This window comes from Ceratocystis lukuohia (genome assembly GCF_044167205.1).
Source record: "Ceratocystis lukuohia strain C4212 chromosome Unknown Supercontig2_pilon, whole genome shotgun sequence".
Lineage (NCBI taxonomy): Eukaryota > Fungi > Ascomycota > Sordariomycetes > Microascales > Ceratocystidaceae > Ceratocystis > Ceratocystis lukuohia.
In genome coordinates, this window is record NW_027263521.1 from 2154009 (window position 1) to 2168804 (window position 14796).

Here is a 14796-nt window from a genome sequence, read left to right on the forward strand (position 1 = left end):
GGCCTAATTGCTACTAGAACATTGTCATGAGTGCAGCAGGGATGATAATGTCTTGAACAAGAGCCTTAAGTTAGTTTTGACCATACACACATGTCTACTGTGCACTGTGCCAGATGGCAGTGGAAATGGATATTTAATCTTATGTGACGTTGTCATGAATAAGTGCTCACTCAACTCAACAGCCACAGCCGAGCGAATGAGGCCAAATAATTCAAACCACACCACGTTCCATCAACATGTCTTTTACTGAATTTCACATTCTAGCGCAGCCCGAAACCCATCCCCGCTCACGCCAGCCACATGTAACCAAGCGGGCGTGCGGCCTCGATTGTTTGCGAGAAGAGGGGAGAGCCTGTTCCTATTCCGGAGAAGCTTTAATGCGAAATAATAAAGACTGCAAGAAAACTGTCTTCCCTCCCCGCTCTAACGGCCTGGCGAATCCCCGACAAACACACCTGAAAGGTTATCCTGTGTTATCTAAGCGCATGCTATGTAGATGTACGAGTGTAACCGAGCGAGGGGCCTGCCTATACAGGGCCGGGAAGGGTAATGTCTGACATAGATGCAATGTTGCCACTGTATGGTGTATGGGTGTGTGTGTGTGTGTGTGTGTGTGTAGGCGCACAGGCTCAAGACACGAAAAAGTCCAATGAAGTACAATGCAGCAGGCGAGGGACCGGCGTACTTTTTTTTTTTCTTTTTATCTGGAGTCGCTATGCAACATTGTTTTTCATGTGCTGCAGCGCCTTGCTTTTGTTTTTGTTTCTCACTTCCTCAGGGATTTCATGGGCTACAGGTCTCATTAACTACACAGCGGCGTCAACATTGCCATAGGAACATGGACGGGCCAGGCTGCTGTCCGGTATTTGTAGCCATTTATAAGAGATTGGATGATGGGACATCAACCAAGTGTGAAGGGATGAGCCGAAATAGAAGCCTTTTCTCCTGAGACATAGCTGTGTTATAGTAGATGGGCTGTGCAGTCGCTGGTGAGGGCCCATGGACACAGATAAGAAGACAACATGGAAAAGAGAAAGAAAGACAAGAGAACCTAGGAAACAAAAGAAATGTGTGTGCAGGTGGGGAGGGGGCTCGAAGGACCGGGACAAGAAGTAGAAAGGAGAAACTCCAACCGCAAATTTCGCTATTGGTTGTAAACAAGCCACTGGCGTTATCCTGCCCAGACGGACAAGCAAGGCCGTCTTAATTGCCCCTCCTTTGTCCCTCCGTTCTCTTGTTCCTTTGTGTCCTTTGTGCCCAGCCTGGCTCGTACTGTTTGTCTCCCTCCTTCATCTCCGCTGTCCGTTGATAACCAGCCAACCAAATCGGAGAGACATGATGCGACCTGTTATATTGACGGATGTTGATGCATTGTGACGCACGCGTACTTGTACAAACGTATACATACATGTATACACGCATATATATAGTTATATGTGCTTTCATACATTGCTAAATACTGTCAATCATGCATATGCTCGCGCATTCGCCTGGACTGCATCCTTTGATTGAATGTACGCTACGGGCTGCGTTTTGTTTATTTGTTTATGGCGTTGACTTGGATGGATATGTAGTGAATAGGAGACATGCGACTCTAAGAAACAAGCCAGATAGTATGTATACGAGTGTGGAGTGGCCTTGGAAGCAAAAGACATTGTTGAGCAGCAGCAGCAAAGACATCCTCAGAACCGGGGAGCGGGTTGCGTAGACAGGAAAAGAAGAAAAGGGACTCACCGGAGGGAGTCGTCATGTGTTGTCATCCAGGGGAGAGGGAATTGTAAGTTGTGCAAACCCTGTAAACATGAGATGCTCAAGAACAAGGTTAGGGCTCGTTTGCCAAAAGTGGCTGAACCAAGTGAAGAACGAGAACGAGACGAGACAATGTCCGACTGTCATTTTGCAAGAGAGGAACACAGACGAATCCAACAGCGGAGAGACCAACGACGGAGAGACCCCGTTCAAGCCAAGCACGACGATAAATAACGGATAAATAACAGGGATATACAACTCACGTGTCAGGAAACAGCAACGACAGAAAATAAGGCAGTGGGATTTAGAGCTCCGTTCTTTCGCATGCTTGTTTTTTCTTCCATGTTCCATCCACCATGCCGTGGGCTTGTTCAGGGCCCTAAGAAAAATGCCACTAGGCAGTCTTGGGCTTAGAGTAGCTTTTTCTAGCGCTTTGGTGCGAAGCCGAGCTTGGATTTGTTGGATTTGTTGGGCAATCAAGGAGACAAGAGGCGCTGAAAAAATTTTAAAAGGAAAACTAGCAGGAAGCAAAACCCCGATATCACGAAGGACAAGAGACATGCAAGGAAATGGGTGCTTGGCATGTTTCCGGAGGCCGCCGCCCTGCCAGACGAGGGGAGACAAAAGAAACAGAGGTCAAGATGAGCTTAGGTCATGTGGCTCTTAGGAAAAGACAGAAAAGATAAAAAAAGGGTAGGAAGAACTTCTGGTTGGTGGGTGGCCGTTGGTCATGCGAAGACAGCACGTCAGCACGTGACATCTATGTGCATAAGAAGGTTGTAGAGGGGGAGGCCGGGACAACCAACGGACCTAGTCGGGGCCCAGCTAAGTTTACGAACAAGCAGGTTTAGCCCTCTCTGGATTTTCTGATAGTCTAACTCGGGCTTTCTAGCCTAGCCTCGACTAGCCCAGACTCCCCTTGCTGGAGTCAGGGTAGGAATTGGCTCATTCCTCTAGTCCATAGGCAAAAGCTCAGATCAAACCCTGTTTCTCAGCTGGACAGGTTTCCTTTCACTTGTTCCGCCACCCCCCGCCTGAAGATACACGATTAACAGGCCTCATAATAGGTGAAATGATATGGCAACCCTACCTGTGCGTGCACGTACTTACATACACACATCAAGTTGGAAGCTACACGGAAAGGGGAGGAAGGGAAGGGGCTGACTTAGCCAATCTCGCGTGCTCGCCTGGTCTGACTTGACTCTCTCTCATTAATAGGGCAGCGGTGCAAGGTGTAGTTGGGTATGAAACAAGGATGAGAGCGTTTTGAGGCGTATTGTATCGACGTTTTTGATGTGTTGTGTTGTTGGTGTGTTGTTTTGGTGTGTATATGGACCACGGAATCATGGAGCCTACAGTGTGCGTGCATACAACTAATATGCAGAGACCCGGGTTAAGCAAAGAACCTGTATTTGGCTATCTGGTTATTAGCGATTGAGTTCAGCTTGCGATGTGGTGTTAAGAACCAAAGTACCCTGTACCTTGTAAAAATGAACCCGGTCTTCTTCTTGACGCCGCCCCTCTGTCAGCTCGAGCTTTTTGTAGGACAACGTGGAGTGGGGATTTGACAACTTGCAACGGAGAAAGCAAGAGATGTGGGAATGGAACAAGGGTTGAGCGGGCTAAGATGGCGACGGACTGGATGGGCGAAGCAGCAAGCTCAGTAACCAAACTTGCATGTGCGAGTGCGAATGAGGAGGACGAAGCAAGGTTGGAGAAAGGCTGAGGCAGGAGGCTGTTGCTTGGTGTGTGAAGCGCGATTGCTGTCCAGCTGCCCCGTACACACACAACAACATGCATGAGCCAGAAGCCAATAATCCAGTCGTCCCTACGATAAGCCTAGACAATTTCGCAGGTTATCTTCCATAGGGGGATATTCGTAAGACATTTTCATGTGTGTCTGCTGTTCTTCTTTTTTTTTTTTCTCCTGCCAGTGGAACGCGAGAATGGGTGGGTACGTATGTGCTTGCCTTCACATGTTGTTGTGGGTAGATGGAAAAACGGAGCACTTGATGTGTGTGTCTTGCGGACTGTTTCCCCCCCTCAGTCGTGCATTCATAGAGTAGGAAGGAGGCTAATGGTACTTGCCTTGACTTGCCTTGACTTGCTTTGCCTGCTTGCCTGCTTGCCTGCTTGCCTGCCCACTTCCCACTTGCCAACCTGCCCGCCTGCTCACATGCTTGCCAACCTTGCTCGCTCGCTCTTACTTGCTCCTAACTGCTGCTACCTGTAATGTTACTGGTACTTGCTTGTAGGTACATGGTGCATGCATCTCGTCTGACTTGGCCCGCATGAATCTGTTCTTTCCCTTTCCTGTTCAGACACTTTGCAGATTTGCATCTTTGCAGCCTTGCAGCCTTGCAGCCTTGCAGCCTTGTGGTCCTTGGTCCTTGGTCCTTGGCCCTTCGTCCTTCGTCCTTCGTCCTTCGTCCTTGGTCCTTTTTTCATGCTTTTCTCCCCAATGCAGTATGACTGGCTTTTGAGGGATCGCCTTTTGTATTGCTGATATTGATCTGCCTCCTCTCTTTTGATCTTGTCTCTTGGGGTTGTCTCCCCCTTCCAATGTTGCATCAAGCCTGGTGTTTTTTTTCCTGCGTCTGCTTCCTTCTCTGACGTTGTGTCGGCTCCTATGATACAAGCTGCATCGCGGTATCCAGACGCATTCATCAACGCCACGTCGGCCGCTGTTTTGTGGCGCTATGTATGTTTTTGCGGTATGTGTGCACATGCGACGTGAAATCTTCCGGGTCTGGAATGCAATGATAGGTCACTAGCTAGCTTGGCTTATCGTAGCCGCTGTGGGCTCAGTGAGCTGGCCTGTCTGGCTTCTGGCGGTGGCAGTTTTTCTTCATTGCCCTGTTCGGTATCCTTCTTGTATGGCAATAGAGGATTTGCCGTGGACCACAGGGACGCACAGATATTTTATCACAAGGAATCTAGGCCGGATGGATTGGAAGCTCTTCGACTTGTACGTACAGTACAGATAAGCGTGCGCATGCAAGAACAGAACAGGGACTAGCAAACACGCAAACGAATGAGCGAGCGAGTGAGCCAGCGAACAAAAAAGAGGCTAATAGCACAAACCAAAGAAGCCTTTCCTCTCCTCTCGCTGTCCGTCATACTCCTGCCTCCTACTACATTGTCTTTTTCTCCTTGTTCCTTCTACCTGTCCCCCCCCCCCCCCCAACCCCTGCTACTTGTGGCCGTTGTCGCCCCCTTGGCGAGCTTGTTGGGTTGTGAAGGGGTGGCCTGCTAATACTAGCATAACTCTGGGCCGCTATATAGGCGAGCGAAGATCCCCTCTTCTTTGGAGCAGGGTTCTCTGTTTCTCTCAACTCACCTAAGTCCACCTAGTGCTCTTTCTTTTTGTTTTTTTTGGGGTTTTTTTTTCTCCTCTCTACCGTCCCCTCTAGCTCTATGCACCTAAAGTTCTCCCGCTTGATCGGCTGTCATCCGTGCTACCCACCCTCCATTCTTCTCGCATGAAAACTTCATTGTACAATTACGTTTGACGATCACAGCTGATATATCACTGCCACTATTACTACCCGGTCGGTTCTCAGCTCATCTATTTTCTTTCTTTTTTCTTCTAGACATCACCACATATCTTCGTTCAGCGCCAAGTCTTTCCTGTCGAAACATACCTACATTTCGCCGACCACAATAACGCTCCCTCCTTCTGCGTTCAAGTTCTGCCCCCATCCAATATTTTTCCTTTGTCTTGTCCTTCTTCCTGTCCTGCCCTGTCTTGATATAGACGCTGAGGCCCTTTCGTCCTTTTGCCCCTCGGCACTTTGTCTCTCTTGCTTTGCCCATCTATCTCATGCGCACGCCGCTTTAGAGATCTCTTCAAGTACATATACAGCGAATTATACCCAGCACCTCGCCTATTTATCTTATCATCTCTACCCGCTACTTTGTCTTCACCCAATCACCTTTACTTTTTTTTTCTTTTTTCTTTCTTCACATTTCATATTTCACTTCTCTCTCATCTTTAACCTTTTATTACTGTCCTCTTTGCGCCTTTCTTCTACTCTTGCCTCTTTTTCCTCAGTGCCCTCCCCAAAACGAATACCTTCTTACCACTATAAACAAGAACACCGTGCTGATCTCTGAAAATCGCATCACTTCTTCACCACTGGCACTACACTACATCGCATTACTGGACAATACACCTAGATCTTTGGAATCTCGTCAAAAACGCACAGAAATGTCGGGCTACAACTACCCTCATTACGACGGAACCACACCTCTTCCCAATGGCGTCAGCCCTCAGTATATATCGTCCCCTGGGTACTATGACCAACAGCAGCAGTACCAGCAGCAAGTGTATGTTTTAATACCTATGCCCTGCATTCTCAGTCTCACGGCTGGTAAAACCTTTGGGTTGTCGGTATCGTGCCATGACCAATGATAATGATGGCTTGGATGCTCACTAACTGGTTGTCTCTTCAAGACCCGCCGCAGCCTATCAAACCTATCCCCAAAACCCCGAAGCCGGTTTTAACTATGCCGCCACCCCCGGCCAACAAGTTTATCAGCAGTATCCCCAGGTTGGTGCTCTATAGCTCTTTGCGACTTTGTAGCGCAACGTCATTAAGCATCAAAAACTGACCAACCCCGCTTGATACCAGTTTTCTTCTCCAGGATCGACAGCATATTCGCCTCAGCAGAACAACCTTATTGCCTCTTGTAGGTCTACCAGCCATTGTGGTTCACGCCCGCTATCGCTTTACAGTCAAAACCTAATACCTCCATCTTTTAGTCCAAACTGCTACGCCAATGACTTATGCGCCTAACACCATGGCTGGCCCTTCGTCTGGTGTAGTCGACCCTGGCGTCTATGCGACTGCCGGGGGAGCAGATGCGACAGCACCTCCGCCCTCCTATGACTTCAAGCTTCCACCCTGCCAAGGCCGTAAGAAGGCGCTCTTGATTGGCATCAACTACTTCGGCCAACGCGGTCAACTACGCGGCTGCGTTAATGACGTCAAGAACATGTCAGCATACCTGACTCAGCAGTTCGGCTACAAGAGAGAAGACATGGTTATCCTGACGGACGACCAGCACAATCCCATTGGCCATCCTACCAAGCACAACATTCTCCGGGCCATGCATTGGCTAACAAAGGATGCCAAGTCAGGGGATTCCCTCTTTTTCCACTACTCGGGTAAGTTTTCTCTTCTCCTAGTTGTACATTGCCGACTAGAACCGACGGCTGACTGGCGTAGGCCATGGTGGTCAGACACGAGACCCCGAATCTGAGGATCCCGAAGGCTACGACGAGGTCATCTACCCCGTTGACTTTAGGCAAACTGGCCACATTAGCGATGATGAAATGCACCGTATTCTGGTTAAGCCTTTGTGCCAGGGCGTGCGACTTACGGCAATCTTTGATTCTTGCCACTCGGGAACAGCGCTGGATCTGCCCTACATCTACTCCACCCAGGGAATTATGAAGGAGCCTAACGGCGTTCAGGCTGCTGGCACCGAACTGTTGCAGAGCGTTTCTGCTTACACCCAGGGACAGGGCGAAGCCGAGACGGTTAAGCGCGGTTTCATAGGCTTGCTCAAACGTGCGACTGCTGGTGACGAATCGCTGCAGCGCTCTAAGCTCATGAAGTCCTCTGAAGCCGACGTTGTCATGTTCTCAGGAAGCAAGGACAACCAAACCTCGTACGTTTCCCCAACCTTGCCGCTTTCCATCTCTTGTTGTCATCCCATGCCGTATTCTATGTCATACTAACCTGCTTGTCATCAACTACCAGTGCCGACTCCATGGTTTCGTCGCAACCTACCGGCGCTATGTCGTGGGCCTTTATTACAGCCCTGCGAAAGAACCCACAACAGAGCTATGTGCAGCTCTTGAACAGCATCCGCGATGAACTGGCTACCAAGTACACGCAGAGGCCACAGCTTTCTTGTAGCCATCCCTTGAGTAAGCACCACCCACTGATGATCAAACAGTACAAAGCACCTTCTTCACGCACGTCCCCATGAATAGAGCTTGTCCCTCTTGTCCTTGCCTTTTTTTCTTTGGCTCCGGGCTTCCCCCCTTCACTGCATGTTTAAACAGGCAGACAGTTTTCAATCCAAAAGCTTGTTGTTGTTGTGTCTTGCACCTGATTCTTTCTATTCATGCACATATATGCACACACATGCACATACTGCTTTACTTGTCTCTGGTTCCTCAACCTTAAGCCGTATGCACACAACTCCCCCCTTACTGGTTCATGATGCTCTCTTCATTACCCACTCCTATTCTTCTATGAGTTTGTTATATTTTTTTTTTGAAAAATAAAAAGCCTCTACGTGCTGACACCTTGGTAGATACAAATCTGCAGTTTGTCATGTAAGCAGAACAAAACAACAAACGAGCAACAGACGGACAAACTACACAACATGGCCATACAACGACAAAAGGGCAACAGAGTGGACTGGCTCGTGACGAAAGAACAGGGCTATCCAATAAGGCTCCTCTTTACCACACACACACACACACATACATACATGCACACACCTGAAAAGCTACCATAATAAAACCGAAGCAAAGAACGCCGTCACTACCATTACTAGCACTAGCCAGTACCACTCCACCGCCTTTCCGGTCTTTGTCGGGTCTGCTAGTGACGATATTTCGCAACCTATGCTGTTGGCGGGGAAACGGAGAGGCCCAGGCTCTTAAAATCACGGGAAAGTGGTGAGATGGCTTTTTCTTCCGAGGCACTCGTAGACGTTTTGTGTCTTGTTCTTTTTGCGGAGTGTGTTAATTTTGTTTCTTCGTGATTTGAAGCTCAAGCAAGGGTCGTAGTTAGAAATACAATTTTTGCGGCTCTGAAATTGTACTAATAGAACGAGAATAAACACAGTGATATAAAGTTATGTGAATGTAGAGATGGATGGACTCCAGAAGATGGAAAAAAAGATGGTACATGAGAGACAAAACGTAGATATCATTAATCGCATCACAAAGCTCAAGTTCATACAAGGGAAAGAAAACCAACATGCCAGCCCCAACGCCTCGAAACAGCCCAACAAAAGTAATCGGGCACCCATCTTAGAAGTAGCGCCCAAGAAACAAACAACCAAAAGAAAAGAATACCGTTGTCGCCGTATCTAGTCCCCTCTCCATGTTCTCCTGTTCTACTTTGCACTCCCTGTCCTCTCCATTTGTCTATCTCCGTGCTAGACCGCCGCCCTGTCTCCGAGTCCCAGTCGCAATGCTGCTCCGAAGATCTCTGACGCGTTTCTTCTTCTTCATGTCTTCGACGGCCTCGACAATCTTTGCTCGTGTAGCCTCCTGCTTTTGCCATAGTGCCGCTCCGCGACGTGCCCGCATCACGAAGCGCACTACGAGGGCAACAGTCTTAAGCGTTGGACGCGAAGACAGCGATGTTGCCGATGTCGGTGATAGCGACTTGAGTGCCGAAGATGGCAGGGTAAGGGCAGTCTTGTCGCCAAGAACATCGCGACGAATGTGTTCGAGTTGGCGCAATTGGGCGGTATTGCTGTGATGAAAAAGTTGGTTAGCCGGTGTCCATCCAAGTAGAGGAAAGTTAGAGGGGAAACAAATCACAAATCACTTACCATGCGTTCGCCACATCAAGCTGTAGCTGCAAGAACCGCTTTGCGAATGCCGCATCGGCCCGCATTCCCGCCTCGCGTTCCCACCGTGCCTGCATCCACTCCATTTGCATGACTAACCCACGTAGTTCCTTGCGATGCTTTTCCTCAGCAGCCTGAATGTCAGCTGTAAGCGCCGCAACAGATGTCCGTGAATCGTCAGCTGCTGCTCGTGCCAGTTCCTGCCGCAGCTCTTGTATGGTGCACTCGCGGTCGTCGGCACTAGCTTGCAGAGCCTTGAAGTCACGCGCAAGCTTCTCGGCGCCAGCCCGGAAGGCGGCTCGCTCGGAGCGTGTGCGCTCGAGTTTCTTGCGCAGTGAAGATTCGGAGGCTGTCAGGCTCTCAATAGTAGCAAACTGCATGCGCACATCGTGCTCGAGTGCGTCTGACTCGGCAAGTGCTTTGGTTAGCTGGCGTTTGAGGGCCTTGGCTTCCTGTGACGAATGGCTGTCTCGCTCGTTACGCTGGATAATCTCCTCGGCTCGGGCTACTGCGGATGCAGCCTCCTTCTCGGCCTTTTCAAGGCGAAGGGCCAATTTGCGCGATTCTCGTTCATGCTCAGCACGAAGATCGTCAGCTTCACGGCGTGCTTCATCGAGCGACTCTTCAAGAGCCGCGCGTTCATCTTCCACATCAGCCAGTTGATTGCGTAGCTCAGCAGCAGACTGCGTTGCCCTGTGCCCAGCCTCACGTAGCTTTGCCTTAGAGTCCTGCAGGCTCTGCTGGGCGGATGTGACTTGTTTGCGTAGAAGCTCAATTTCGGCGCGGTGTGAGGATGAGCCTGGAGACGAGGCCACGGACATGGGCGAGTTGAGGAGCTTGGACATTTCGGCTTCGTGGAGACTTCGCTCTAACTCAGCAATGCGTTTCTTGAGGCCGCGGACAACCTCCTTGTTGCTAGACTCACGAGACAAGTAGTCTAGTTCCTTTTGGCGGGCAGCTAGAAGATCCTGGCGGATTGCAAGTATCTCACTGCTGCCTTCACCTGCGCTCACATCAGGGGTAGTGGCTGCAGCTAGCTTGGACTGGTACTCGTCTCGTTGCCTCTCAAGATCGCGGATTGTTCGACGTGCAGCAGAAAGCTCCTGTAGATCGTGGGCACCAGAAGAAGATGAGGCCTGGCGCAATTTGCTGATTTCCTGGGCAAGCTTGTTCTCCTCTTCAGCTGCCCGCTCGATTTCGTCTTCCAATGACCGTTCAGCTTCAGCCCTCCGCCGCTCAAGGAGCTCTTTTTCCTCTGACAAACGACCGACTTCGGCTTCAAGCTTTGTACGTGCAGCCCGCAAATCGACACGCTCTTGGTCTATGCGATACGTTTCTTCGCCTCGCTGGCGGCTGAAGGATTTGAGTTCGGCTTCTAGTTCGTCACGTTCGGCACGGACTTCAGCAATGCTTTCCCGGATGGTCTTGAGTTCCAGGCTGATAGTAGCTACCTGCTCTTGCAAGGCCATCTTCTCTTTTGAGACACGGCTAAAGTTCAGCGACGACTCAGAGAGTTGAGTCCGAAGGCGCTCAAGCGTTAGTGATGTTTGGCGAGAAACCTCATCGTGAGATCCTAAGGAGGCGGCACGGTTAGCAGCCCTTAAAGTCTCAATCTGTGCCTTGAGATCCTCCTTCTCACGCGTGGCATTCTCGGCGTCTTCTTCCATGACAGCCTGGAGGACTTCCACTTCGTCAGCCAGAGCTTCAGCCTTTTCTGCTTCCGTCCTGGCCCGGCTCTGGGCATGACGCAGTTCCTCACGAACATTAGAGATCTCAGTTCGGAGCTCGGAGAGAGAAGATTGTTTGATTTCCAAGGCATGCTGCAACTCTTCAATACGCCTTGAAAGAACTGCCTCGTCGCGGTTGTGGCGGTCGGCTTCATCCTTGATGGCATCCTGGAGCCTTGTTTCCTTGGAGCTGAGCGTGTCTCCGGCCTGGCGCAGGTTTTCTACAGCGCGTTGCAGGTCGGTAGCTTTTTGCTCAGCGCGGTCTCTGGCAATTTCCAATGCCCGCTTCTCATTCTCCCATTTATCAGAGTCCGTATCATAGAGGTTATCGCGTTCATGAATTTCCGCTTGCAACTTGAATATCTCCTCGTTGAGCCGATCGATATCGCTAGAATATAGATCACGTGCATCTCTGTCCAGATCAAGGGCCTTTTCCCTTTCACGAGACAGACTTGTCTCTAGATCGGAAACCAATTTTCGCAGCTTGACGGCCTCCTTCTGCAGAGAGGCTGATTCCTGGGCGACGTTGTCATGCTGGCTCTGGAGATGCAACTTCTGGTCTTTGAGGCCCTCCACCTCAGCCTCCAAGTCTGTGTACTTGGCTTTGAGGGTATGCAAGTCCCGCTCAAATGTATCGCGCTCGCGTTTTGCCTCGCGAGCTTTCGTCCTGAGTTCTTCGCCTTCAGCAAGAGCTGTAGCGTACTGCTTCTCGAGAGCGGAAAAGTCCTTGCCTGCCTGTTCAAGCTCCATTTGCAAACGCGCAGCCTTTTCGTCAATCTGGCGTGAGAGCGATTTGCTCATGGTGGATTTGTTGGCCATTTCTTCTTGAAGCTCCTCGAGATCTGCCTCAGCACGTTCACGCTCTACCAAAGCTTCTTCCATCTTAATACGGATGTCGTCGGATTCGGACTCGATGTCGCGGATTTTGCGCTCAAGGTCTTCGATGGTATCGCGGGCAAATTCGAGATCGTCGCTAGTTTTGGCTGCGTCTTGCACTTGTTGCTCAAGCTCTACTAGTCGCCGCTGATCTGCCTTTGACCGTGTCTCGAGTTCAGTTATTTGACGCTGCTCATTCTTGGAGCGAGCCTCGACAGCCATAAGTCGCTGTTCAAGCTCAGCTGCTTCTGTGTCTCTGGTTTCAAGAGCCCGCACCCTGGCTCGCAGCTGGTCTGTCTCAATTTCCTGTTCCTTAGCCCGACGAAGCTTTTCACGGAGCCCATCAATCTCAGCTTTTCGATCGGCGTTGAGGTTTTCTAACTGGCGCGCCTTTTCCTGTAGGTTGTCCAACTCCTCGTTACTAAATCTCGCTTGCCGCAAGCTGTCTTTGAGCTTCTCTATCTCAGCCTCTCGGTCGGCTAAACGGTTGGCTTTGAGCTGAAGTTCTGATACTTGGTCGTCTTTCTCTTCTAGTTGCCGCTGCTTGTCCCGGACGGCTTGCTGAAGTTCTGTCACCTCATCTTCTTTTTGGTCGAGTGATTGTTCTTTTTCGCGGAGATGTCTTTGCAGCTCCTCCACCTCATCCTCTTTCTCATCAAGGGCGCGCTCTCTATCCTGGAGGTTTTGCTGGAGATCGCCAAGCTCCTCATCTTTTGCCTGTAGCGCGCCTTGCACCTTTTCTTCGGCATTGTTGTCGAGCTTTTCTCGCAAATCCTCCATCTCGTCCTGGTGCTCAGCAATAAGTCGTTCTTTCTCACGGAGTTCGGCTTCAAGATCGGTGATTTCATCGCGCAATTTGTCGACTTCGGCACCTCCGCTTTCTGCCTGTTCCAACTGTGCTTGGAGGCGGTCGATCTCGGACTCCTTGTCTTCAAGGTCTTGGCGCAAGCGCTCAGCTTCAGCTTTGAGGGAATCATCAGCGTATTTACGCTTCGAGCGTTCTTGGAGTTCAATCATTTGCTGGCGATATTGTTCGAGGTCCTTTTCAGCAACATTAAGGTGTTTCTTGTAGCGCTGGAGGTCGCGTTGCATTGTCACTTTGTCGACCTTGAGCTCAGTGTTCTCTTTGAGCGCGGCTTCGCTAAAGCCTGGGCCTGCTTTGCGCAGAGCCTCTTCGAGAAAGTGAATCTTGAGTTTGAGGCCAAAGTTTTCCTTTTCGATCTTGTCGATGACGTTTTCCTGCTCGCGCAGCGACATTTGATTGCCATCGTCTAATGGGCCCTTGCCAGAGAAGTTTCGTCGGGGCGGGAGGTTTAGTGGCGTCGAGGCAACGCTGCTAGCATCGGCTGGTAATGGCGTTCCAATCGACATGACTGAACGGCCTAGTATTGAATTTTCAAGAGCCGGAATGGGTGTGAGATCTTCTTCTATTCGATCCAATAGCCCTGTCGGCGTACCTGGCATGTCGTTGCCATTTTCTTTGCCGCGTCGTCTAAAGCCTCCATTGCGGGTTGCGGACTTGAGGAGGGGGGTGAATTCGGGTCCATTGTCTGGTATATTACGGCGGTCGGCCAATGGCCCTCGCCTAGGTGTCCGGATCGTGGCCCCGCTGCGGCCACCACGCAACTGAGCAAACAGATTTTGTTGGGCGTCGTCTTTGGTCGGAGAGACGAACGAGGCTTCTTGTGAGATGTCGAGATCGGGTTGGTGTTGGGATAGATAGGTTGCATCACCTAGATTTGTGCGTGGAGTGTCGAGGATGTCCCCGTAGCCTGGGTAGACCATGATGAAGGGGGAAGGGGAAGAGTGTGAGTGTGGGAACAATAGGTTGATAGGTGATGATTTGGATAGAGGATATAGCTAAAGATAGAAGGCGCCAGCATCTAGAGAGGTAGAGATGCTGGGTTGCCTAGGCCTATAGTGAATCTTTGCAGATAGAAGTGACTTTTGAGGTGGGTTGGGCCTAAGCTTCAGTGTGGTGCGTATAGCCACTCATAGATGTTCAGATGTCAGCCGGAAGATGTCTTCCTAGTTCTTTCAAAAGCCAATATCTCCATGGGCTCTTTGTTGCTAAGTTGCAAGGGGCGCGCGTCTGTTGTTTACTTTGTGTCCATTTTAGGACTAGTGCACTAAATTTCAACACCCACTCCCCAGCCAATAGGCACAACCGTGTACTTAGTGGAGCCCCCGGAGGGTCTGTTAACCCTACTATCTAAACCGCACAAAGGCGCATAGAAGTCCAAGCCCTTAGTTATAACCCTAGCGAGCTAAATCCTGCCTGGCGAAAATCTAAACCGTCTTCTCCGCACGCACTAATAGTACTGTCTCGTGACTTTTCAACTGTTCCTGCCATAAGCGGCTGCAAGCTCTTTGCACAATTTTGATGACATGGGGCCGGATCGCGGGACGTTCTTTGCTTCCTTTCTACCTGCACTATTCCTGGACTGTTTGTCTATTTCTCTTATCTACGGACTGACACCATGAAAGCATGTTGACGTGACGCTTCTTTTATTGCTAGGAATCATTTCTGGAAACTGCCGAACCGCGTTGGGCTTGCCTTAACCTCGCCGGTTTTTTCTTTTCCTGCTTGCGCCTCTGCTCTCTCGCCCATTACTTATATATGAAAACACCTCTACATGGAAATCCTAGTGGTGTTTCTTCTCTCTACCTTTACCCTTGGTCTTTAATCCAATGCGACTTCAATAACCTCCATACCTTCTCCAGCACTTCTTGCCTTTGCCTTTCTTTGCCTTGTCCTGCTCTTGTTCCTCTTTGGTTTCACTTCTCCCTTTGTCACAAGCACGCACTTTAAGCAAGGGGAACCCTACAATCCATTCCA

General features: G+C 50.1%; 2 protein-coding genes across 2 annotated transcripts; one reads left to right on the plus strand and one right to left on the minus strand.

Moving 5' to 3' along the window:
• Positions 1 to 5959: 5959 nt before the first annotated feature.
• On the plus strand, positions 5960 to 7749 carry HOO65_020536 (p20 subunit of caspase; the record flags this gene model as incomplete). Its single annotated transcript, XM_071006641.1, has 6 exons — positions 5960 to 6078; positions 6206 to 6302; positions 6384 to 6441; positions 6515 to 6919; positions 6981 to 7425; positions 7518 to 7749. The coding sequence occupies 6 exons, from the start codon at positions 5960 to 5962 to the stop codon at positions 7747 to 7749; spliced, it is 1356 nt and encodes a 451-aa protein (XP_070861174.1).
• A 1174-nt stretch (positions 7750 to 8923) lies between these two features.
• Positions 8924 to 13742, minus strand: HOO65_020537 (Spindle pole body protein pcp1; the record flags this gene model as incomplete). Its single annotated transcript, XM_071006269.1, has 2 exons — positions 8924 to 9257; positions 9337 to 13742. 2 exons carry the CDS (start codon positions 13740 to 13742, stop codon positions 8924 to 8926), a joined length of 4740 nt encoding a protein of 1579 aa, XP_070861175.1.
• Between the last annotated feature and the right edge of the window lie 1054 nt (positions 13743 to 14796).